This window comes from Phymastichus coffea, unplaced genomic scaffold (genome assembly GCF_024137745.1).
Source record: "Phymastichus coffea isolate CEN01 unplaced genomic scaffold, Cenicafe_Pcof_1.1 PCOF00136, whole genome shotgun sequence".
Classification (NCBI taxonomy): domain Eukaryota; kingdom Metazoa; phylum Arthropoda; class Insecta; order Hymenoptera; family Eulophidae; genus Phymastichus; species Phymastichus coffea.
The window spans coordinates 234,462-261,031 of NW_026706947.1; the positions used below are offsets into that span (position 1 = coordinate 234,462).

At 28.8% G+C, this 26,570-nt stretch overlaps 3 protein-coding genes across 10 annotated transcripts; 1 reads left to right on the forward strand and 2 right to left on the reverse strand.

Annotated features, from left to right (window-relative positions):
• Positions 1 to 307: 307 nt before the first annotated feature.
• Positions 308 to 3,753, reverse strand: LOC131671813 (uncharacterized). Its single transcript, XM_058948551.1, has 3 exons — positions 3,133 to 3,753; positions 2,005 to 2,346; positions 308 to 1,491 (listed from the first exon to the last, which is right to left on the reverse strand). The coding sequence occupies exons 1-3, from the start codon at positions 3,629 to 3,631 to the stop codon at positions 1,079 to 1,081; spliced, it is 1,254 nt and encodes a 417-aa protein (XP_058804534.1). The 5' UTR covers positions 3,632 to 3,753; the 3' UTR covers positions 308 to 1,078.
• A 2,565-nt stretch (positions 3,754 to 6,318) lies between these two features.
• LOC131671811 (uncharacterized) lies at positions 6,319 to 15,805 on the reverse strand. 8 transcript variants are annotated; one of them, XM_058948548.1, is made up of 18 exons: positions 15,759 to 15,805; positions 15,360 to 15,516; positions 14,961 to 15,117; positions 14,562 to 14,718; positions 14,163 to 14,319; positions 13,764 to 13,920; positions 13,365 to 13,521; positions 12,966 to 13,122; positions 12,567 to 12,723; positions 12,168 to 12,324; positions 11,769 to 11,925; positions 11,370 to 11,526; positions 10,971 to 11,127; positions 8,468 to 8,869; positions 7,886 to 8,150; positions 7,258 to 7,799; positions 6,964 to 7,177; positions 6,319 to 6,896 (listed from the first exon to the last, which is right to left on the reverse strand). In XM_058948548.1, exons 14-18 carry the CDS (start codon positions 8,849 to 8,851, stop codon positions 6,628 to 6,630), a joined length of 1,674 nt encoding a protein of 557 aa, XP_058804531.1. In that variant the 5' UTR covers positions 8,852 to 8,869; positions 10,971 to 11,127; positions 11,370 to 11,526; positions 11,769 to 11,925; positions 12,168 to 12,324; positions 12,567 to 12,723; positions 12,966 to 13,122; positions 13,365 to 13,521; positions 13,764 to 13,920; positions 14,163 to 14,319; positions 14,562 to 14,718; positions 14,961 to 15,117; positions 15,360 to 15,516; positions 15,759 to 15,805; the 3' UTR covers positions 6,319 to 6,627. The 8 variants fall into 8 exon arrangements, with proteins under 8 accessions (XP_058804531.1, XP_058804526.1, XP_058804530.1 ...); XM_058948543.1 differs by having other exon boundaries at positions 6,322 to 6,896; positions 7,258 to 7,802; positions 14,163 to 14,314; XM_058948547.1 differs by having other exon boundaries at positions 6,322 to 6,896; positions 7,258 to 7,802; positions 13,764 to 13,915.
• Positions 15,806 to 16,656: 851 nt separating this feature from the next.
• Positions 16,657 to 21,445, forward strand: LOC131671809 (uncharacterized). Its single transcript, XM_058948539.1, has 4 exons — positions 16,657 to 16,811; positions 16,897 to 17,058; positions 17,139 to 17,204; positions 19,080 to 21,445. Exons 1-4 carry the CDS (start codon positions 16,662 to 16,664, stop codon positions 21,399 to 21,401), a joined length of 2,700 nt encoding a protein of 899 aa, XP_058804522.1. The 5' UTR covers positions 16,657 to 16,661; the 3' UTR covers positions 21,402 to 21,445.
• The last annotated feature ends 5,125 nt before the right edge of the window (positions 21,446 to 26,570 follow it).

A 26,570-nucleotide genomic window follows, 5' to 3' on the forward strand; every position in this document is an offset into this window, starting at 1 on the left:
ATTCAGGTACTCTTTGTCTCTTTGTAAGAGCAAGAAATTTAATTATGAAAGCTGGTTATTTGGGCATAGTGAAGCATAAGATCTAAGTCTATAAACGCCTTTATTGAAGTCACTGATTAAACTATGAATAGCTAATTTTTATCAGAACGATTTTCCATAATCATTTATGCTTAAGTTCACAACAGTCATATGTTAGTGTGCGTTTTTCAAGTATTTCAAGTACTCACTATATTGATATTTTAGGCCATTGACGCGAAAGAAATTGCAACAAATTGTCTATGTATGGGATCTTATAAATATTGATTTATTTTATATTATTTAGTTAAATTCTTTTGTTTTCTGCCGATGCTTTCTTTCTTCATAAAACTATAGTGGATGAGAAAATATATAAAAAATGGTTTTACCGCGATAACAATGTTCTAATCGAGCGAGAGACAAGGACAATGTCTGCGTCTACACGTATATAAAAAGCCGCTCAATACAAACTTTCTTATCTTGAAAGCATTGTATTTATTTGATAGCCTAAATGAATTCGTTAATTGCTTCATTATTGGATTGAACAGCAGGCGTGACATGACAATGACAAGACATTATGAACTTTTGATCAATATCGTCGATATGAACTAACAATTCATCATTCATGGTTAGTTAATAAGAAAAAATTGGATTTTGGTAGACATATATATAGTAGTTTATAAATTAAGAATGTAAATTTGATTTTATAGTTATAATTAGCTCAATACAATTTATTTTTACGTATATAAGAATTGTACGTGACATGACTTCAAATTTATTACTCAAAAAAACAAGGCAAGATAGAGCATGACGTGTAAATCCAGAAAAATGAGCATATTAATATATTATTTCTCTGTGTATAGACAATTTTTTTTGAATATTTTATAAACTTGATTTCTTGTAAATACTTTGTTAACTGACTAGAAAATTAAGATCTACGAAGAAGTAATTAAAGTTACCGAATAGCGTTTAACTATTTAACAACTTATTTTATCGTAAAAATATGTATACAAAATATGTTCAACAAATCTTTACAACATTTATAAAATTAAAATGCATATTTTCATATCCATTCTTTTTCAACAAATTTAGATACAATCATCCATGACCGTTCAAGATACAAATTAGTGGCTTTAGTCATCATAAGTGAATTTACCATATCATTAAGATCAACATCGTCGGCCACCTCTTGGGTGAAAAATTTGGCTGCAAGCAAACAGTGTAATAATTCACTCTTTGCATCTTTGTTCAGTTGCTGATCAAAACTTGTCCTCGAAAATAGATTTGTGTCAAGGCCCATCATCTTTGAGAAGTCGATCAAACTGTCATAATAAATATCTAAAAGTTCATCAAAGTAATTTTCCATAACATCTATTTCGACGCTGGTGCATAGAAAGTATGGCAGATCTATCGTTGGGCTACTAACCCTCGTCATTTGAAAGTCGACGAATTTGATGTCTTTGACTTGCCCATTTTCTGATAGATATATTGAATGATTAAAATTAATTTATTTAGTAATCAGGTTTAATTATTTGAAAGAATTTTAAATGCTACTTCTATGTAACATTACTATGTAAGTAGTTAAAAAGATCTTTATTTAGGATAATAGACTTTAGCCATTTTCTTCTAATATAATTGGACTACTATAAAAAATCAAATTAGAAAAGAATACTACAAATATTTAAAAAATTTTGTTGATAAATGTATTTATTCTGTGTAATGTCATATAATCCGATACTTATATAAATTTATTAAAATGTAAAAAATAACATCAATACCTTTTTTTCATGAATAAATTTCATGAAAGGGTCTCTATATTATTCGTTGTTACTTTCCTGAAATCGTGTCGTAAATAATACGTAGTCATTTAGGTATTGATGAAAATACGTAAATAAAATTTAAACGCTTCTGCCTTTTTTAATAATATAAGTATGCTAAGAGATGTTTCATTTAATATAAACTGATTTCATGTACTTTAGAGTATGTTACCTTGTTGGAAGAGCATATTGTTCACCCAAAAATCGCCGTGGCTTATAGCGACCCAAGGTTCTTCTGGTACAATACTTAAAACTTTTTCCCAATCTTTATTAGCTTCTATTGATGCTCTGATACGATCTTCGTATTTAGCGATTCGTGGATCTTTACAGATAGCAGCAATAGTGTAATTTATCGCGTCGTCGAATTCGTTTCCCAGTAGTTTAAATGGAAGAGCATTTAAAGGCTTCTTAGCTTCTCTGAAAAATGTTGGATTTTTCTCTTTCAATGCCATTGACAACGTGTGGAATCGTGCTAGATCCTTAAGCGCCAGTTTAGCGTTATTTAGATTTAAACCTATTCAAACGAATTATATTATAAATACATACAATTATTTTAAAGTTCAATATTAATGATAACCGGTGTAACTACGCGATTATTTAAAAATTGTTTCACAAAACTTATTCATATTTACCTAATTATTTAAGTAATCGATAATAATAAATGTCTATATTCACTGACTCTATATAAATATAATTTCCGACAGTAGAATTTGCATATATGAATAAAAATATGCACGCTTGACTAGTTTCAGTTTGAATATCCAAAGATCAATAAATATTTTTCTCTTATTTGAAAATTTTAAACAAGCCGAGATCTTTTAATAAATGAAATTTTAAATGTTTTTGAAAATAAAGTGGAATTATGTAATTTTCATACATCGTTGTTAAACAAAAAATGTTGAAAAAAAGAAATTATCACTTCGCATTTAGTTGAATGAAAATTTAATAAATTTTTTGACAATTTTTATTATATGAATGTGTATAAATTTATTTTATAGAGCAGGATCGATAAGAGAATAATAGTTTACAAGAATTAAATTCTATGGTACTATAGGTAAACAAGCAATTTTACAATTTTTGTAGGATTTCTTTTTATTAGTAATTCGATAGAAGCATTTTTTACATAAAATATTTTCACACAAAAAAATTGAAGTGCCCGACTCGTATAAAAATAATTAATGTTTCTCTTACTAAAACTTCATTACTTAAAACGTTATAAGCAAAAAAATAGAATCTCTTATGATATTTTAACAACGTAGTTTTAAAAAAAGTCAGTTAATAAGTAAATATTCGTAGTTACCTTTGATTCTGTTCATTGTACAATATCCAAGCTCTTTCAGGTTCTCCATTAGCATAACTGCATCTTCGTCGGCAACGTCTAATTTTTCTTTGTTCATCGAGAGCCTGCCTCCGTAGTATTTTGGAGTTATGTCAATCAAATCTTCGTCCTTGACACCAATTTCTTTCTCGAGCTCTCTGAATGTAGACATTAATGTCTTATACACGAACATTTCCTTATTGAACGACGCGGTGCAGTTAAGATAACTCTGTTGAAATTCTGTCAAGGGTATCATTTTGGCAACAAGAGCTAGACTCTCTTCGGGCGAATCTTCAGTTCTCTTGATCAGTGAATTAACTTTGAGCATTGTACTTGAGTAGTTTTCACCCTTTGGTAACAAATTTGTCGTATCATACTTTACGACAATCACCTCATTACCTATTATTTCTCGAAGAAGTGTTTGCAAATCTCGGAGAATCAGTTTCTTTACTTTTTTTGTATCAGTGTTATTTGATGTCATTCTGTTGCAGTATATCGTAGATAATAGTGATATCTTTTATAATTGCAGTTTCAAATAAAAGATTTAACGTTATGTTATCTATTATTGTTGCATATAAAAACGAAATTTTTAAGAATACATATATAAAAATGTATATATAACATTCGACCCAATACAAAAATGATTGAGACGTACTGACGATATGCAAGAAACTGATGTAGCGATTACTATAGCTGACATTTAGACCGTCCTTTTTTCTACGATGTCCCTCTCCATATTGCAATTAATCACACATCAGTTGCTGTTTAATCAACCGTGTTTATCGTCACTGCAATAGATTAACTTAACTGCATGAGTCGGCTTGATTATGTAATTTTTTAATTTTGTTTATTTTTGCGGCTCCGTGAATATTTTGCATTTTATTGCTTCTCAAACACTAAATAGCAAATAAAGTTTCTCATTAAAAATTAATGTCCAGATATCAGTTGAATATGCCATACCAGGTATGATAAGTTGTAGGTAAAAATAATACAATGACAAATTGTTATTATATTGCAATATATTGAAAACATTTTATAGAATAAAAATTGTTACATAATAATCTTTCGTTAAGCTACAATATATAATACATTTCTTAAGTTTCGATAGTCGACGGAAACTTTATAAAACTCAATAAAACTGAATGTTTTATTTTAGATTCTCGAAAATTTCAATATTAAAATGTTATCATTAAATTATTGATATCGAGATCTTTGCCTTTGATAAATAACTAAAAGTATGAAAAACGGATAATCTTGTTCCAATTTATAAAGAGAAATCATCATCAGGCTTACTGTATAACAAATAATAAAGATAATGACAATAATGTTACTTTATAATTTTATAAAATTCTACAATTCAAACGTGTTTTTCTGTGCATTTTGGAGTGTTATTTTTCATAACTTTTGACATTATTGGTGAATCTTTGTTTCTACATTTCATTAATTTTTTTTATAGCTCTTATATATATATATATTTAAAAAATTTCTTAAATTCCTTCTGATACTTCATCTCAAGTAATAAATTTTGTTAAAATCAACGTTTTTTTTTTCAAATGTTCATGCATTATTACCTCTAATGTTCGTTGGTAATTTTGAATTACATTTCTATTTTACACTAAACCAAGCATTGAGATATCGCAACTAAAAAAGCAAAAGATATTACATATAATCAAATACCTTTTTAAATTCTATGATATTATTATGATATTCATAATATACTCGTACGAGGTCTGTCCGGAAAGTATCGGGCCTACCTTTATATTTTCGTGCTAGCGTTATTCTTTATCATCTGGTGGGTGGCATCCTTCAAAGTAATCCCCACTTGATTGAATAACACGGTTCCATCGATGTTTCCACTTTTCAAAACAGTCCTGGAACTCACTTTTATGGATAGCCATAAGTACACTCGTCGCATTGTTTTCAACCGTTGTTTTGTCATCGAATCAGTGTCCTTTGAGTGGTTTTCTTAGTTTTGGAAACAGCCAAAAGTCATAAGGGGCTATGTCGGGATTGTATGGAGGTTGTCGAAGCAGTGCGATATTGTGTTTGCTCAAAAACTGCTGCACAAGATTGGATGAATGCGCTGGCGCATTATCGTGATGGAGAAACCAGTCACCACTTTCACAAAAGTGCGGCCGTTTTCTTCTTACTGCATCACGCAAACGTTTCAAAATTTGAACGTAGTATTCTTTATTGATTGTCTGACCTGTTGGTGCATATTCATGATGTACAACACCTTCATAATCGAAAAAGACAATCATCATTGACTTAACATTGCTCCGACTTTGACGTGCTTTTTTTGGTCTTGGCGATTCAGAATGCTTCCACTGTGAAGATTGTTGTTTTGTTTCAGGATCATAATCATAAACCCATGATTCATCACCTGTAATAACTTTTCTAAGCACATTATCATCATTATTGACCATTTCCAGATTGTCCAGAGCGATATCTAAGCGAATGTTCTTCTGCTCTGCTGTGAGCAATTTTGGGATGAATTTCGCACACACCCCTATTGAAAAAGATGACGTTATTTTATGACGTTATAAATAACGTTATAAAATAACATTATTTTATAACGTTATTCGACGTGTTACGAATTGGAACAAAAATAACGTTATTTTTCTAAACCTCGCGCCGAATGAAATAACGTTATTTCTCAAAATAACGTCATTTTCTTTACCAAAATCAAAATTGTACTGAATGCGATAACGTTATTTCTCAACAAAATAACGTAATTGTCTGCGAAGAATGTCATTTTTAAAATGAAATAACGTTATTTGCATCCCCGTTAAAATTTCCAAAATAACGTTATTGTTTGCGTTATCCCAGAATTTAACGTTATTAATCATTTATACGTCATTTTTACCCCCGTAAAATTTACAGAAATAACGTTATTGTGCTGATTCAATAACGTTATTTCTAGGACTTAACGTTATTTTAAGTGATAACGTTATTTTTCACCATAAGTTTTAGAAATAACGTTATTGTGACGATCCAATAACGTTATTTTTAATTTTTTTATGCCCACAGCTGCCCTGGGTCTTTACTTTATTCCATTTAATGATGTTATTTGCTGATACGAAATATTATTTATTTTATTATAATAAAATACATATTTTCAAAAATATTTTTAAACAATATATGAAATATTTATTCTAATTATCGTAAGAAAAGTTATCTTGCAACGAAAGCAATTTTAAATACATTACATGCACAAGTTTAGAATGATTCATGAATAATATTGCAAAGGCAAATTATTGCAAATTAAGGTAATCGTAATGTAAGATATATTAATAAACTCTTAAAACGTTTTTAGTTAATACTTAAATTAAAACATTACTTCTAGGAAGACATTGAATTCTTATACCTATTACAAATAAAATTGTATCAAGTTAAAGCTAAGTAATAAATACTATAAATAAAAGAAATAGTTTAGTAAAAAACAGAACAAAAAATTATAATCGTCAATAATATAACTTAATCATCTTCATCTTCAGAAGCTTCATTGCCTGACCAATCATCATTTTCAGATTTGTTTTCTTCTTCATTTTGTACTTCTAGGTCCCCACTCTCAGATAAATCATCTCCAGAATCCTGTCGACTGTTTATTCTAAAGAACTTTTCTCTTTCTTGAGCAATGACAGTTCCAAAAAATCGTCCAAATTTGTTAATGTGCTTTGCTTGTTGTTTTGTTGACATTTCTTGTGTGATAATTTCTTTATGGAATAAATATTGTACATAACTTTCTGCAAATTGATAATTGATGTATTTCAAATAATTTACTGAAAGATATTAAAAAATCATTATAGCTACTTTTGAGAGCTTCAAAGAGTCTAGAGTCTATTGGTTCTCTACCATTCGTATCTTTTGTTCTATCAATTTGTACAGCCAGCTTAACAAATTCATGTAGTTTCCACAAGTGTGGGTACAGTTCACGGATAAACTTGTAGCTGGACGACGCTTTTTTAGCCTTTCTCCAAGCTTTTCGTGGAATAGATACACCGTAATGTAAATGAAACATGGTCATCTATAAAGATTTTATTTTTAGTTCGTGTTTATTAGTATTCAAAGAAAAATTATTTTTTTAATGATTATATTAATACATACTTTAGGCTGCCCATCAGTTGCTCCTTTTTCCCAAGTAGTCAATTTCTCTCTCTGTATTAAATCAGATTTAGTATAATCATCGGTATCATATTGTATCTTTTTAATCTTTCTTTTATACTTCTTGTTAGCATCAGCATTTTTGTTGCCAGCAGCATCTTTTTTAACTTCCTTACGAATAAATTTTGATTCATTTTTTTCAGTTCTCAATCTAAATTCTCGTTTAGATTTCTCTTTGGACATCTTTTTTGGAATTGCTTCTTTATATTCGATAATGTTGTCCATATCTTCATGAAAAGAGGGCTTTAAACTGTTTGATGAAGTAGCTGTTTCTGATGTTTGATTGTGTATTGATCTTGAGGCTTTTCTTTTCAATCCTGAATATTGAGCTCGATTTTTCTTTTGAACTTTTACGTTTTCTTCGTCTGAATAATAATGTTCTTTCTCGACAAAACGTGATGTAGACGCTCTTGCAAAACATTTGGATGGAGGTGATTTAATAGATAATTGCATATTATTCCCGGAATGCCCTTCAGCTTCTAATGCTTCTGAAACATAGATCATTTGTTTTTTAAAATTTATTTATATTATATACAAAAATTATTAATTAATTATTTCCTTTATTACTTACTGGTTAAAACAACTGTACAGGGATTTACAATAGTTTCAGAGCAAACTGGTACGGAATGCTTGCCTCTCGGACTACTCTCATTGTTTCTGACTTCAACGGGCATAGCACTCTTTGCTGACTTATTTTTGTCTTGTAGCTCTTTGAGTTGATTTCGAAGATTTTCAATAATTTGATCCTTATCTTCATCATCATCAAATTCCAAATTGTTAGTAAACAAAAGCTTTTTATGCACATTATCGTTAGCATAATTTATAGAAGGAGGTACCTGAATAAAAAATGAGATATTATTTTCAACGACGTGGAAATTTGAAATGAAATATTTTCAAATTTGAATGGAATGTAACATTTTTTTTAATAACATGAATTATTTCTAAAAAAATAGAATAAATATTATAATGTTTCAATTTACAAAATGATTTGATCTATGTCATGTAACAGAAATTTTTAAATACTACTTCCAAATGTTTTGATTTATTTAGACTGTAGTACAAAATAATTTAGTTAAGAAACAAAAAAAAATATATAGAAGGTGATGCTGCTTAACTACGCTAGTTTTAATAAAAAATAAAATTGAATCCTTACGTCTTTATCTGTAGAGTTCAATGAAAGAACAGGTTTTGTACTTTTTTTTGATTTGTCAGCCTTTTCAGCCTTTTTAGCTAACTCGTATAGTACAACACTGCGCCTTTTTGTAGGCTTCAACCATCTTTTTTCTTTATTCATCAGATTATTCTTGTCATCCGACACATCTAAAATGATAGCAGGTTCAAAAATAATTTCTCCTTCAGGATCCAATCCATTTTCCACATTTGCATCATATGGAAATTTTTTATGAGTGATATCAAATTTCTGTATTTTTGAAGTAGATATGAAATGCACTTTGTTTGTATCAATATAGAATCTAATTGCTGCAACATAATCCTTTGTTTCTTCTTCATTGTCCAATCCACTATCGTTTTCACCCATTGCTCTTCAAATAATTTGCTACAAGTGAAGTTTGTAAGTTTAATAATCACATAATTTCTGCAATACTTGATATAGAAAAGAGGAATCAAAAAATTGTAGACAGAAAATGTAAAATGAAAGAAATTTAATAAAATGTGTAAAATGTTATAGGTATATTTTAGTAATTAAAGAGCAAGGAAAAGTAGAATAAGATGTATATATTCTGGTTTTAAGTTTAGTTTATAAGTTTATTTTTTGTATCTAATCTCATGCGTGAGCCTTCCATCTCTGTGGATTGACAAAAAATTGGCACATGTCTAAATTGTCTGGTAAAAATAAAAATAAAAAAAAATGTTCAAAATCTTATAAAAAAAAAGAATGTACATGATGTCAGAAATATTGCGGTGCTGAATATTCAATTTAAGATACAACAATTAGTTAGTGACATAAACCAATACTTTGCTACTTCAAAGAGGATTATTCGTATAGGCTCACTGACTAATCAATCACAGTTGCTTTCCTAATACAAATAAACTAATAATTGTCATTTAACAAAATTATACACTCACATTTACAAGAATGTGACAAAGAAATTTAATAAAATGTGTAAAATGTTATAGGTATATTTTAGTAATTAAAGAGCAAGGAAAAGTAGAATAAGATGTATATATTCTGGTTTTAAGTTTAGTTTATAAGTTTATTTTTTGTATCCAATCTCATGCGTGAGCCTTCCATCTCTGTGGATTGACAAAAAATTGGCACATGTCTAAATTGTCTGGTAAAAATAAAAATAAAAAAAAATGTTCAAAATCTTATAAAAAAAAAGAATGTACATGATGTCAGAAATATTGCGGTGCTGAATATTCAATTTAAGATACAACAATTAGTTAGTGACATAAACCAATACTTTGCTACTTCAAAGAGGATTATTAGTATAGGCTCACTGACTAATCAATCACAGTTGCTTTCCTAATACAAATAAACTAATAATTGTCATTTAACAAAATTATACACTCACATTTACAAGAATGTGACAAAGAAATTTAATAAAATGTGTAAAATGTTATAGGTATCTTTTAGTAATTAAAGAGCAAGGAAAAGTAGATTAAGATGTATATATTCTGGTTTTAAGTTTAGTTTATAAGTTTATTTTTTGTATCCAATCTCTTGCGTGAGCCTTCCATCTCTGTGGATTGACAAAAAATTGGCACATGTCTAAATTGTCTGGTAAAAATAAAAATAAAAAAAAATGTTCAAAATCTTATAAAAAAAAAGAATGTACATGATGTCAGAAATATTGCGGTGCTGAATATTCAATTTCAGATACAACAATTAGTTAGTGACATAAACCAATACTTTGCTACTTCAAAGAGGATTATTCGTATAGGCTCACTGACTAATCAATCACAGTTGCTTTCCTAATACAAATAAACTAATAATTGTCATTTAACAAAATTATACACTCACATTTACAAGAATGTGACAAAGAAATTTAATAAAATGTGTAAAATGTTATAGGTATCTTTTAGTAATTAAAGAGCAAGGAAAAGTAGATTAAGATGTATATATTCTGGTTTTAAGTTTAGTTTATAAGTTTATTTTTTGTATCCAATCTCTTGCGTGAGCCTTCCATCTCTGTGGATTGACAAAAAATTGGCACATGTCTAAATTGTCTGGTAAAAATAAAAATAAAAAAAAATGTTCAAAATCTTATAAAAAAAAAAGAATGTACATGATGTCAGAAATATTGCGGTGCTGAATATTCAATTTCAGATACAACAATTAGTTAGTGACATAAACCAATACTTTGCTACTTCAAAGAGGATTATTCGTATAGGCTCACTGACTAATCAATCACAGTTGCTTTCCTAATACAAATAAACTAATAATTGTCATTTAACAAAATTATACACTCACATTTACAAGAATGTGACAATATCATTATTTACATTCAATACATATGAGTTCATTGTAAATGTTATTATAACACATTTTTGTTGGATACAACTATTTCAAGAATCTACTCGTTAAATTGTGTTCTATGATTATCAGAACGTTAATATGAATCTATGTATTACATTAAGTGTTAGATTAATTTTAATTGAAGTTGTTAAATATTATATTAATTAAAACTACTTACCCAATAATTAGTTGTAATTTTTCGTGTTTTGAAGAAGAGAAAATTCTTTGTCAAGGATATAATGATTTTGTTCACAAACTATATTAGCAGAGATATACTATTGTATTATATATATTCTGAGACTTTGAAATGAGGAAGAAGACACAGGGGGCCTATTCTGAAAAAAAATTTTGTGGTAAATCAGTTTGTCACTTCAATCATTATTTACATTCAATACATATGAGTTCATTGTAAATGTTATTATAACACATTTTTGTTGGATACAACTATTTCAAGAATCTACTCTTTAAATTGTGTTCTATGATTATCAGAACGTTAATATGAATCTATGTATTACATTAAGTGTTAGATTAATTTTAATTAAAGTTGTTAAATATTATATTAATTAAAACTACTTACCCAATAATTAGTTGTAATTTTTCGTATTTTGAAGAAGAAAAAATTCTTTGTCAAGGATATAATGATTTTGTTCCCAAACTATATTAGCAGAGATATACTATTGTATTATATATATTCTGAGACTTTGAAATGAGGAAGAAGACACAGGGGGCCTATTCTGAAAAAAAATTTTGTGGTAAATCAGTTTGTCACTTCAATCATTATTTACATTCAATACATATGAGTTCATTGTAAATGTTATTATAACACATTTTTGTTGGATACAACTATTTCAAGAATCTACTCTTTAAATTGTGTTCTATGATTATCAGAACGTTAATATGAATCTATGTATTACATTAAGTGTTAGATTAATTTTAATTAAAGTTGTTAAATATTATATTAATTAAAACTACTTACCCAATAATTAGTTGTAATTTTTCGTATTTTGAAGAAGAGAAAATTCTTTGTCAAGGATATAATGATTTTGTTCCCAAACTATATTAGCAGAGATATACTATTGTATTATATATATTCTGAGACTTTGAAATGAGGAAGAAGACACAGGGGGCCTATTCTGAAAAAAAATTTTGTGGTAAATCAGTTTGTCACTTCAATCATTATTTACATTCAATACATATGAGTTCATTGTAAATGTTATTATAACACATTTTTGTTGGATACAACTATTTCAAGAATCTACTCTTTAAATTGTATTCTATGATTATCAGAACGTTAATATGAATCTATGTATTACATTAAGTGTTAGATTAATTTTAATTAAAGTTGTTAAATATTATATTAATTAAAACTACTTACCCAATAATTAGTTGTAATTTTTCGTATTTTGAAGAAGAGAAAATTCTTTGTCAAGGATATAATGATTTTGTTCCCAAACTATATTAGCAGAGATATACTATTATATTTTATATATTCTGAGACTTTGAAATGAGGAAGAAGACACAGGGGGCCTATTCTGAAAAAAAATTTTGTGGTAAACCAGTTTGTCACTTCAATCATTATTTACATTCAATACATATGAGTTCATTGTAAATGTTATTATAACACATTTTTGTTGGATACAACTATTTCAAGAATCTACTCTTTAAATTGTGTTCTATGATTATCAGAACGTTAATATGAATCTATGTATTACATTAAGTGTTAGATTAATTTTAATTAAAGTTGTTAAATATTATATTAATTAAAACTACTTACCCAATAATTAGTTGTAATTTTTCGTATTTTGAAGAAGAGAAAATTCTTTGTCAAGGATATAATGATTTTGTTCCCAAACTATATTAGCAGAGATATACTATTGTATTATATATATTCTGAGACTTTGAAATGAGGAAGAAGACACAGGGGGCCTATTCTGAAAAAAAATTTTGTGGTAAATCAGTTTGTCACTTCAATCATTATTTACATTCAATACATATGAGTTCATTGTAAATGTTATTATAACACATTTTTGTTGGATACAACTATTTCAAGAATCTACTCTTTAAATTGTGTTCTATGATTATCAGAACGTTAATATGAATCTATGTATTACATTAAGTGTTAGATTAATTTTAATTAAAGTTGTTAAATATTATATTAATTAAAACTACTTACCCAATAATTAGTTGTAATTTTTCGTATTTTGAAGAAGAGAAAATTCTTTGTCAAGGATATAATGATTTTGTTCCCAAACTATATTAGCAGAGATATACTATTGTATTATATATATTCTGAGACTTTGAAATGAGGAAGAAGACACAGGGGGCCTATTCTGAAAAAAAATTTTGTGGTAAATCAGTTTGTCACTTCAATCATTATTTACATTCAATACATATGAGTTCATTGTAAATGTTATTATAACACATTTTTGTTGGATACAACTATTTCAAGAATCTACTCTTTAAATTGTATTCTATGATTATCAGAACGTTAATATGAATCTATGTATTACATTAAGTGTTAGATTAATTTTAATTAAAGTTGTTAAATATTATATTAATTAAAACTACTTACCCAATAATTAGTTGTAATTTTTCGTATTTTGAAGAAGAGAAAATTCTTTGTCAAGGATATAATGATTTTGTTCCCAAACTATATTAGCAGAGATATACTATTATATTTTATATATTCTGAGACTTTGAAATGAGGAAGAAGACACAGGGGGCCTATTCTGAAAAAAAATTTTGTGGTAAACCAGTTTGTCACTTCAATCATTATTTACATTCAATACATATGAGTTCATTGTAAATGTTATTATAACACATTTTTGTTGGATACAACTATTTCAAGAATCTACTCTTTAAATTGTGTTCTATGATTATCAGAACGTTAATATGAATCTATGTATTACATTAAGTGTTAGATTAATTTTAATTAAAGTTGTTAAATATTATATTAATTAAAACTACTTACCCAATAATTAGTTGTAATTTTTCGTATTTTGAAGAAGAGAAAATTCTTTGTCAAGGATATAATGATTTTGTTCCCAAACTATATTAGCAGAGATATACTATTGTATTATATATATTCTGAGACTTTGAAATGAGGAAGAAGACACAGGGGGCCTATTCTGAAAAAAAATTTTGTGGTAAATCAGTTTGTCACTTCAATCATTATTTACATTCAATACATATGAGTTCATTGTAAATGTTATTATAACACATTTTTGTTGGATACAACTATTTCAAGAATCTACTCTTTAAATTGTGTTCTATGATTATCAGAACGTTAATATGAATCTATGTATTACATTAAGTGTTAGATTAATTTTAATTAAAGTTGTTAAATATTATATTAATTAAAACTACTTACCCAATAATTAGTTGTAATTTTTCGTATTTTGAAGAAGAGAAAATTCTTTGTCAAGGATATAATGATTTTGTTCCCAAACTATATTAGCAGAGATATACTATTGTATTATATATATTCTGAGACTTTGAAATGAGGAAGAAGACACAGGGGGCCTATTCTGAAAAAAAATTTTGTGGTAAATCAGTTTGTCACTTCAATCATTATTTACATTCAATACATATGAGTTCATTGTAAATGTTATTATAACACATTTTTGTTGGATACAACTATTTCAAGAATCTACTCTTTAAATTGTATTCTATGATTATCAGAACGTTAATATGAATCTATGTATTACATTAAGTGTTAGATTAATTTTAATTAAAGTTGTTAAATATTATATTAATTAAAACTACTTACCCAATAATTAGTTGTAATTTTTCGTATTTTGAAGAAGAGAAAATTCTTTGTCAAGGATATAATGATTTTGTTCCCAAACTATATTAGCAGAGATATACTATTATATTTTATATATTCTGAGACTTTGAAATGAGGAAGAAGACACAGGGGGCCTATTCTGAAAAAAAATTTTGTGGTAAACCAGTTTGTCACTTCAATCATTATTTACATTCAATACATATGAGTTCATTGTAAATGTTATTATAACACATTTTTGTTGGATACAACTATTTCAAGAATCTACTCTTTAAATTGTGTTCTATGATTATCAGAACGTTAATATGAATCTATGTATTACATTAAGTGTTAGATTAATTTTAATTAAAGTTGTTAAATATTATATTAATTAAAACTACTTACCCAATAATTAGTTGTAATTTTTCGTATTTTGAAGAAGAGAAAATTCTTTGTCAAGGATATAATGATTTTGTTCCCAAACTATATTAGCAGAGATATACTATTGTATTTTATATATTCTGAGACTTTGAAATGAGGAAGAAGACACAGGGGGCCTATTCTGAAAAAAAATTTTGTGGTAAATCAGTTTGTCACTTCAATCATTATTTACATTCAATACATATGAGTTCATTGTAAATGTTATTATAACACATTTTTGTTGGATACAACTATTTCAAGAATCTACTCTTTAAATTGTGTTCTATGATTATCAGAACGTTAATATGAATCTATGTATTACATTAAGTGTTAGATTAATTTTAATTAAAGTTGTTAAATATTATATTAATTAAAACTACTTACCCAATAATTAGTTGTAATTTTTCGTATTTTGAAGAAGAGAAAATTCTTTGTCAAGGATATAATGATTTTGTTCCCAAACTATATTAGCAGAGATATACTATTGTATTTTATATATTCTGAGACTTTGAAATGAGGAAGAAGACACAGGGGGCCTATTCTGAAAAAAAATTTTGTGGTAAATCAGTTTGTCACTTCAATCATTATTTACATTCAATACATATGAGTTCATTGTAAATGTTATTATAACACATTTTTGTTGGATACAACTATTTCAAGAATCTACTCTTTAAATTGTGTTCTATGATTATCAGAAAGTTAATATGAATCTATGTATTACATTAAGTGTTAGATTAATTTTAATTAAAGTTGTTAAATATTATATTAATTAAAACTACTTACCCGATAATTAGTTGTAATTTTTCGTGTTTTGTAATTGTAATTTTTTTTCAGAATAGGCCCCCAGTTAGACTAGCCTAGATGTAACGGATATTTTCTCTATTATGAATCTCCATGATCCAGCACATTATTTCAAAAAAACCGTAAAGTAAAATATAAAAAGAAATTGCGCATTATTCGCTCGTTACGTATCCGTTATTAAAAAAATACTTTGTCCCTCAGTTTCTGAAATATTGTTAAAAAAACTTGTCTATGTTAGACGGTTTAGTTTTAGTTTTACTAGATGGCGGTGAGTCTCTGACTGAGACGCCGATAAACCAAACCGTATGCTTGATTTATGCAAGACGGTGTGCCACGCATGCGTAGTAAGCCATACCATCTGTGCTGATATTGCAAAAAACAGTTATTTTGGTTCTATTGTCAAATCAAACCATGGTTATTTTGAACGAAATAAAATATTATTCTGTATGAAACAGTTAGGCGCAATCGTTTAGCGTGGTCTGAATGAAAAAAAATATGCTGCTGATGAGGAGAAAAAAAAATATTGAAAAAGCGTCTAGCACAAACAAGTTTTTTAACAATATTTCGGTAACTAAAGGTCGCGGTTTTTTCTTAATAACAGATTCATAACGAGCGAACAACACGGAATTTTATTATATAATGTACTTTACAGTTTTTCGTAAAAGTATGTCGCGGTCACGGAGATCTATACACTAATAGTACAGCTGTATATCTCTATAGTTAGTTTAGCATCATTTACCCGCCCGTTTTATTATTTATATGTGTTAGTTCTGTGAGATCAAGATGTAAGTACCAAAATATCAGTTTGTAGATTTATTCATTGTTTCACAGAATATTTTTATTTTAATAAACTGAATTTAATTGAATATTTCAGTTACGATAACCATGGAACATCGATATAACAAGAACAGATTTAATATAGCATTGAATACGCCAAGAACAACAAGATACAATCGAAGGAGAAGAGAGAGAGAAAGAGATCAAAGCTCTTCAGATTCCAGTGTTGATGATGAGAGATGGAGGAATAATTATGCAGTAAGTACAGAAACTTGGCAATATAATAGTAATAGCTTTATAAATAAACAATATTATAATAAAATTTTTTTTTTAATTTTTCTAGCAAGTTGCAAACATTTTGCAGAGGGTAAATAATAATTCTGATAGTGATGACTCTAATCTCAATGATGATGACTCTCATTCCAACTCATCTCTAGGCTCTAATGCAATGTCTATAGCAATATCAAATGTTACAGATAATGAATTACTTTCAAATTTAAATGAGGTACGTAATAGAAAATATTTACAGTGTTATAGCTATAATTATTTTTTTCCTAAGTACGTATATTTATATATTTTTTACAGGATGAAAGCTTGTCATCTGTCATATTGAATAACAATACAAGTTCTGAATCTGCAAGTGACATTAATGTAAGTATACGAAATTGACTAATTGCGAATACAAAAAGTATTATCATGGCATGGCATACGTACTTAAGACCACCATGGAAAAATTATGCTTGTTCAATGGCTTTACTAATATACAATTCTTAACTTATTTAATTGACGGTGGCTTCTTTAAAATTTTAAACATTTCTTGAAGTTCTGGGAAAGTTCATGTGCCATATATGCCATGCCTTTACTCCTCTATACCTAAAATGTGAACAATGTAATTGTATTCACAATAAACACAAACTTTATTTACATGTGTACACTCATACACGAATATTATTTTTTATTTTGTTTTTATTATTTATTGAATTATTTAATAGATATAGAAATAATAACGTTGCACTTTGTTGTAGAGTGAATCAATTAATGACAATATGCATATATGAGACTGATTTTATTTTAACTGAAAAAAATATTAACTTGTATGTACAAATTTGTGAAGTTATTTGCAATTAAAAATTTGACAACTAACATAATCTTTCTTTGAAACTTGAGTATTAAATCAAGGTCAATTGAAAATAATATGCACGTTTTTAACTAGAAAACTTTTTTTACTATTTTTTTTATTATGTAATTGTACACTGCAAAGTGCTAACTGTTGTTTGGAAAAAATTGTTTACTGCAAATTCTACCTTCGTCCAAAACTTTCCTTTCTATACACTGAAATTATTTAATAATGGCATGGAATTTTCAATACAAGATTACTTATTTTTTTAAATTCATAGCTTCTTATTAACACAAAGATAATACAATTTATACTTAGACAATAAATATATACACTGTGTGCATTGACATTGCTGTTACATATTATCATATTTTTTAATGAAACTATACACGTTATTATTTGCATGAAATAATTATTTGGTTTGTCTAAATAGTATTTGATGTCAAATGAGAGGACGGAAGTATTATTTAATAAGCTGAAGATCTTACTGAGCTGAGCTTAAATGTAATAATTAAAATTAAATCTAATTTCGTATTCAAAATCAATTTAAATCATTATTAAATAATTTCTATATCGAAAAGAATTTCTAGACTAAATTAGAATTAGCAACAAATAAAATTATAATGAATCAAAAAATGAATACTGGAAATTATTATTTAAAAATTATGGAAAATCACGGTATGAATATACGAATATAAAATAAAATGTTTTCCATGAAAAAAAGATGACGCCGTAAGAGGTTTAGGTTGCATGTTGCCTTGTTTTTCAATCAATTTTCCATACAACTATTACAATGAATCTATTATATTATAACTAGTAATATAAATGATTTAATTTCATTAGCTAATACAAATCTTCAAAATTAATATCAATATTTATATCTTATCTCAATTTCTTCTAGCATAGTACCAAAAAATCACGTTTTTTTTTTTATTAATAATCTTCTTGATTATTAAAACTATAAAAATGAGGAAAAAATCGTACAATGTGTTCAACCAAAAAATCTGAAAAATTGATCTTTTCAATAGAGATTATTTTTATTTTGACAATTTATGCTGTAAATTAAATGGAATTATTTTTGTTTTTTTGTTTTTGAAATATTTATATATTAGGTACCCTTTATTATGTGTCGCTTATCGAACCAAATGAAACCCTATAGTCACTTTCATGAAAAATATTGGAAGCAATGCTCATTTTGAACTTGAAAAAGTATCTAAAAATCCTTTTAAAATCTATTTAAAAAAAATGAAAATATTGAGTTCATTGCAAAAATTTTATTTTTTTCACACATAATATATGTTCAAAAATTAAAACAATTTGATTGATATATAAAAAAATAGAAATCGAGGTATAAAGCTACCTTGAATATTTAGCGTTCAACGGCTAATATAATATTTATTGTTATCAAGGATGACGCAAGGATAAATATACGTGAGCAACTTCTTCATGAGCAGGATGATGAGTTAGCTAGCGATGAAGATTGGGCAGAATACGAACCTATTTTCCAGGTGAATTTGAATGTGAGAGAAAATCCTTTGGAGGAGATGCTACACGATGACGATGCAAATGAGGCTCTCAATGTTCGCGTGAACATTACTAAAGCAGAAATATTTTTGGGAGTCTTAAAATTTTCCCTAGTCCATAAGCTGTCACAATCTGCAATAGCAGATTTATTTAAAATGTTGAACATATTTTTTAATAACAATATTTTACCTCAATCGCGATATTCAGTTAATAAATTATTCAACTTTGAAAATAATATAGATTATCATGCCCTATGTCCTAACTGTAAGGGTTATGTTAGACAATTTCATCGGGAACAGGATCCGAATGCACGTTGTGATCCTTGTAATTTAGAATTTTCTGTAACCGACCCTACGTATAGAGACTTTTTCTGCATAATAAATCCGGAAGAGGAAATAAGGCATTACGTTGAAGAGAATTGGTTATATTATCAGTCTGTAGTTGAAGCACGTGCTGACAACGCGGCTCATTTGAATGAATTCCACAATGGTTTGTTATACAAACGATTAAGAAACTCTCTGCCCGATGACCGGAAAAATCAATTTGTAACTGTGACATTCAACTGTGATGGTTCTCCTGTCTTTGAAAGCTCCAATTTCTCCATTTGGCCGATCCAAATAATAATAAATGAATTACCTTTTAAATTAAGAACCGCAAAACCGATTGTATGTGGTCTATGGTTTGGACGAAACAAACCAAACATGAACATGTTTTTGGAACCATTCGTTAATAGAATGAATGTATTTTCGGATGAAGGTATAACATGTAACATACGAGGCACACTTCATACTATTTATGTATATAGCATATGTTCTTGCGATGATTCTGTAGCTCGTGCCCCCATGCAAGGAATTGTTCAATTTAATGGATATTTTGGGTGCAACTGGTGTTTACATCCCGGTTATTACATAGCAGTAGGTCGAGGCGGCAGCGTTAAATATATATCATTAGATGAAGCAATCGAAGACAGAAACCATGCGGATACTTTGCGAGATGCTCGCCTGGCCGTAGAATTTGGGCAAGCTATCAATGGCGTTGTTAATGAATCAGTTCTTACTCGCTTAACACATTTTAATATCATTTCTGGTTTTGTGCCCGATCCTATGCATTTTATGGATTTGGGCATAGGCAAGCAATTCGCTAAATATTGGTTTGATACTAGTAATATGCCTTATTCATTAACTAATGCAGAAATCGACCGCATTGATGCGGTGTTAAGAAATATAACTGTTCCTAGCAAACTTATGAGAAACTCTCGTTCCATAAAAGATCGAAAATATTGGAAAGCAAAAGAATTTCAAAATTGGATTTTGTATTTCAGTATGGTCGTGCTTTTAATGATTCCTCGAATGAGAGTCTACGCGACACATTGGTCTTATTTTGTAAGAGCTTATTACATATTACTTCGAGATAATATAACTCGAGAACAATTACGCGAAGCGCATCGTTTATTAACACTGTTTGTAGCGTTAACTGAATTTTATTACGGAAGAAGCTCAATGACATACAATGTTCACCAGTTATTACATGCAGTTCAATCCACTATCAATTGGGGGTCATTATATTACCACTCTGGCTACGGGTTTGAGAACGGCAATGGGGAAATTGTGAAAATGGTAAATTCTGCAAAAGGTGTTCAATATCAAATATGTAGAATGATTGGTATGAACAGAAGCGATCGAATTTTAACGAAATTCATATTAGAAAACTATCCTGATTCACCAGTAATTGACTATGTTAAATATTTAGAAACAAAGGAATGTACGAAAGTATTGACAACAAATGTTGGGAGATATTTTGGTGTATTTTCTCGTCCTACGCCCGAGTGGACAAGATTACTGAATCTATCAAATGCAGCTATTATTTATAAAAAATTAATTAAATCGGGTTGTACATTCTTATCTTGTAATACTGTACGGTTACGTACAAACAATTCCTTTGCAATAACGACTGATAATCATTTCATACAAATTGTTTTTTATATCATAGATAGAATAACCGAGCAAGAATATACTGTATGTAAAAATGTAGATGTTGTAGAGATTATTGACGATAATGAATTCGATCAATTCCAAATAAAAAGAGTAGTAGCTATTAGTGAAGAACTAACCGCTATAAATACTAATAACATAGATAAAATTTGCGTATATATGAATTGTCATAATGAAAGATACTTATGTCCAGTGCCAAATATGCACTCTTATTGAATATTATCTTCTGTTTTTTAATGATATATGAAATATGTAAATATACATTGTATGAAATATGTAATTTTAAATGTATAAAATATCTGAAAAATAAAATTACGAAATTATATATACCTCATCTTACAAAAATCTCCACTGTAGTAAAAAAAATATTGATTAAAGGGGATAACGTTATTGGATCGTCACAATAACGTTATTTCTAAAACTTATGGTGAAAAATAACGTTATCACTTAAAATAACGTTAAGTCCTAGAAATAACGTTATTGAATCAGCACAATAACGTTATTTCTGTAAATTTTACGGGGGTAAAAATGACGTTATAAATGATTAATAACGTTAAATTCTGGGATAACGCAAACAATAACGTTATTTTGGAAATTTTAACGGGGATGCAAATAACGTTATTTCATTTTAAAAATGACATTCTTCGCAGACAATTACGTTATTTTGTTGAGAAATAACGTTATCGCATTCAGTACAATTTTGATTTTGGTAAAGAAAATGACGTTATTTTGAGAAATAACGTTATTTCATTCGGCGCGAGGTTTAGAAAAATAACGTTATTTTTGTTCCAATTCGTAACACGTCGAATAACGTTATAAAATAATGTTATTTTATAACGTTATTTATAACGTCATAAAATAACGTCATCTTTTTCAATAGGGTACGCGTTTAATTCCTAAATTTTCGGTTAAAATTCCTGAAATGATAGTTTTTGGTATCCCAAGGTCTTCTTCTAGTTCTCGCACAGTCATACGACGATCTTGTCCGATTGCAAGTCGCACTCGCTCAATATTATCTGCGGTTTTTGTCATCGAAGGTCGGCCGGAACGAGAATCACTATCGACAGAAATGCGACCATCCTTGAACCGTTTATACCACTCTTTTATTCGTGTTTTGCTCATACATTCGTTTCCGAAGGCCTTTTGCATCATTTCAATAGTTTCCGAACTCGTTTTTCCGAGTTGAAAGCAAAATTTGATGCAAATTCAATGATCTTGTTTTTCAGTCATTTTTGACAATATCAAAATCCGACGAACGCGAAAAAGGCACTGTAAACAAAGACACGCTGCGCATGAATTAAGGGGTATCCCCTTCATACGGCTTGCCAATGACGAATTCGGCATTGCTGTTGTCGTCAACGGCACTTGAATGCGAGGATTTCTGTATATGACGCGGTGAGGTGGAACTGTTGAATCGGTCTTATTCACGTACGGATGGCTGCAAAAGTCAAATGTGATATATAACTTATGTGACTATAAATGCATTTTGTTTCATATAAAATTCTGAGATTATAATTATCATGAAAATTAAATAGTAGTCTTAATAAATTTATCAACTGATTTTGAAAGCATAAATCATGTCTTCGACTTGTGCTTCTGTGATAGCGTAAAATTTAAACGCTCTGTCATTATTGAGCATATTACGCATTTCAAGCCGACTTTTTTTGGCATATAATCCTTTTCTGAGGTTATCAATTTGGGTAAAACCCAATGGTGCGTCTGCGCGTTCAGCCATCGATTCAGCTTGAAAGGTGCTTTTGTCGTATGTCCCATCCGACGCTCGCAGAATAAATTTGTTGACAATTCGCACAGTATCTTCTAAAGATAAAAATTTTTCTGCCACTTCAGGTGTCCGCATCCAGTTATATTCGTCTTTCACTTTTTCGTACATTGGTTTAATTTCAGGATGATCTTGACTGTAAAAATTTCATTGAGATTATTTTAAAAAATTCTTACAATCTCCAGAGATGATAAGTTACAGGAAATGCTGGACACCATGTCCATGGTTGTAAGTTGTCCACGATTGCATTTTCAAATAATGCAAGTATGCGTCTTGCGTTCATTTCCGAGAGGGTGGTCCTCTCGTGTGACGAAATTTCTAGGCCGATGAGGTACCGGTTATACGCTTCGCATAGAACGTTCACTGCCCGCTTATCGAAAAAAAAACATTTCGGCACCACTTCCCGTTCGGCGCACATATATTTCACTGAAGTCACCATGCGGTGCATGGTTAATGGGAGGTATCTAATGGAGGATTGTTGTACTTTTAACGTGGCCATGATTTTGCGACTGTCTTTCTTCAAAGTTGTAAAGATACTGCCGGTTATCGCCTGTTTTAGACTGGTGCTTTTTTTTTTGTTTGGTAACTATGCTAATACCGAGTGCGGGAAAAAAACTAGGCAAGAACATGCACTCCCCGGAAGTAATGCGGACAAAATAATAACTATTATTTGACGATATATAATATATGAAAATGCCAATTTTCTAACGATCAATTATTTAGCGTCAGTTTCGCAGTCAGTTGTTTTGCGATTATTTCTCTGGCATACGGTTGTATTATCTTACAGTTTAAAAATGGTAAATTGGGAAATTGTCAATCGTGTTCTTCGCGATAAGTTTCGATTGGCTGAATTTCGTGCTCTGCAGCGAGAGATTATTGAGGTAAACTTAGGTGACGATAATTGTATTGTAATTCTAAACACTGGTAAGGGAAAGTCGTTGACCTATCAGCTGTGCGTCGAGATTGATAGACCGTACCTTGTTATTTCACCTCTTTTGAGTTTGATTGAAGATCAAATACTATATTTGAAAACAATGAATGTAAGTACCGAAATTAATTTGTCAATTTCTAAATTAAAATGTGTTCTGATCAAAAGTTACTTATTTAATATGTAGTCGTCTATGGAATATATTTGAAAAACAATTTACCAGTTTTTAATATGTAATATAATAAAGAAATGGGCTTAATCCATAAATATGTTATTTCTCATATAATGTACTCAATATATAATCTATGCAATATATTATTAATGGTCTGAGATTATTTCTTCAGTATATGGATAATGAACGTTTCAAGCTATCGTGTGGTATATATTATTGCAGGTGATGGTTATGAACATATCTGATGCATTGCCAAAAAATATTATTAAAATAATGAAAAATCTAGCTGAACATTTACAGGAGATTAATCAGATTAAAGTCATCTTCGTTGTACCTGAAAAATTAAAAAATTGTGATATATTTTTAAAATTCATTGCCTTCGTTCAGGTATGGGAATTAGTTTTCTCGTCAAAGACACAACGGATAACACATGTCGTCTCAAAAAGTTCAATCGAACGTGTTCATTCGCAGGGTCAAGTGTTGAGTGATCGGTCAGTTTTATACAAATATATCAATCCAAATCTGGTTGCTGTCGTGACTCAAGGAAAAGGTGATGCTTATAAAAGTTAATTTATTACATCTGTAATAAAAAGGACTTTGCGAAAACTAATTATGTTTACTCAAAATCTTGTTTAATTATTTATAGATACTCTCAATTTGTATCTTCTTCATGTCGTACCTGGATCAATGATTTTCTCCATCCTACACAAGAGAACCAAGGGACCAGTACATATTGTTCATTCCGAAAACTGGGTTATTTATAGTTACTTTAACGATAAAAGTCAAAGAACGGAAATAGCTACGTAAAGAAGCTACGGAAAGAATTGTATGAGAGAAAAACTCAAAGCAATACTACAAGTAAATTGCTTAAAATAAAAATTGTTACATCCATATCAATTCATATTTAACACTAACAATAATAATTTTATGTTGTAGTTTTCTCATTATTAACTAACACAAAGTTACCTATTGTGGAGAGGCAAGCTTTTATATTACATTTGTCAATTGATTCAATTCAAGAAACGATTACAGAGAAAGGAACTAGCAAACACATCCTAGGTGAATAATTTAATTTAATATCGAATTGTTCCACGATTTACTCTTCGATTTTAAATATTTTAACCGGAATGTTATTCATTCAGTTGCATTAACAAATGGCGGAGTGTTGAAATTGCCCTGGATATATGTAGACCCAAGAAGGCCAGTAAATCCTGAAATATGGGAAGAAGGAGCCCGAATTGCCGATACACATGGACGGCATTGTAAATTATAATTAGAGTGTTTCTAGGGTATCTGGAATTCATACTACTCCTATTGATCTTGAAAGCGCATGTTTAGCACATGTATAAGTAATGGAAAAAATAGTTTTAGTTTATGAGTGGTATCGAAACATTGTTTATTAATAATTTGAATCAAAAAACCATTTTATTTACTTATTTGCTTACATCTTTGTTTCTAATTGTCGTATCGAAATAAGACTTACAATATGAGATTTCTGTTAACATTTTTTACTTGGTTCAATATCTTTCAAAATTAAATTAATTCATTTTAACAACAATAATTTTCATTGTTTGCAGAAATGTTAAAAATTATAAATGATTATATGTACTATAGTCTTCTTTATACAGTATATAACCATTATCACAACCATATTCATTTATCCAGTATATAACCGTTTATCATTTTTAATATTTCTGCAAACAATGCAAGATATTGTTGTTAAAATAAATTAATTTAATTTTAATAAATATCAATCCTTGTGTTAAATTTTATCATAAATCTAATGCCGCAAGGCTTATCTCGATACGATAACTAGAAAAAAAGATATAAACAAATACTAAATAAGTACTGCTTTTTCATTAAAATTATTAATAAACATTGTTCTGATACCTCTCATAAATCAAGACTATTTTTCTTATTATTTACGCGATCTTCCTCGACGAAAGTAAAAATAACGCGGTGTTCGGAAAAATATATATTTTATTATTTTTTCGGACACCGTAATGACTGGACTATACATATGTATTATTTATATTGATATTATTTATTATATTATCTCTAAAAATAAAGATATAAATTATTTTAATATTTTAATAATTTAAATGTTCATAAAAAATAATAAATAAAATTTTCAAAATATGTATTTTTATTTAAAAACCATTAATAATAATAATAATAATAATAATAATAATAATAATAATAATAATAATATAATAATAATATACAGCACAAATTTTTTTCAAAATGCCGTCACAATGCGTGCATTCTGCAAGCATTTCGTGCAGCAGAACGGGAAGGCATAATGTCGGCATAATTCCCGCACGCCGTGCCAAACGATGGTTACCATGCGTGCTGTCACAATGCAGGCACAATGAGCGCACGGCGTGGAAGGCACGAAATCGCATCTATTAATAGTCATTTTATCTAGTATGAGCTTAAGGATTATAAATCACATTTTTAAACTAACGCGCTCACCCCGTATTACGTCATTTTCGCTAGAGGAAC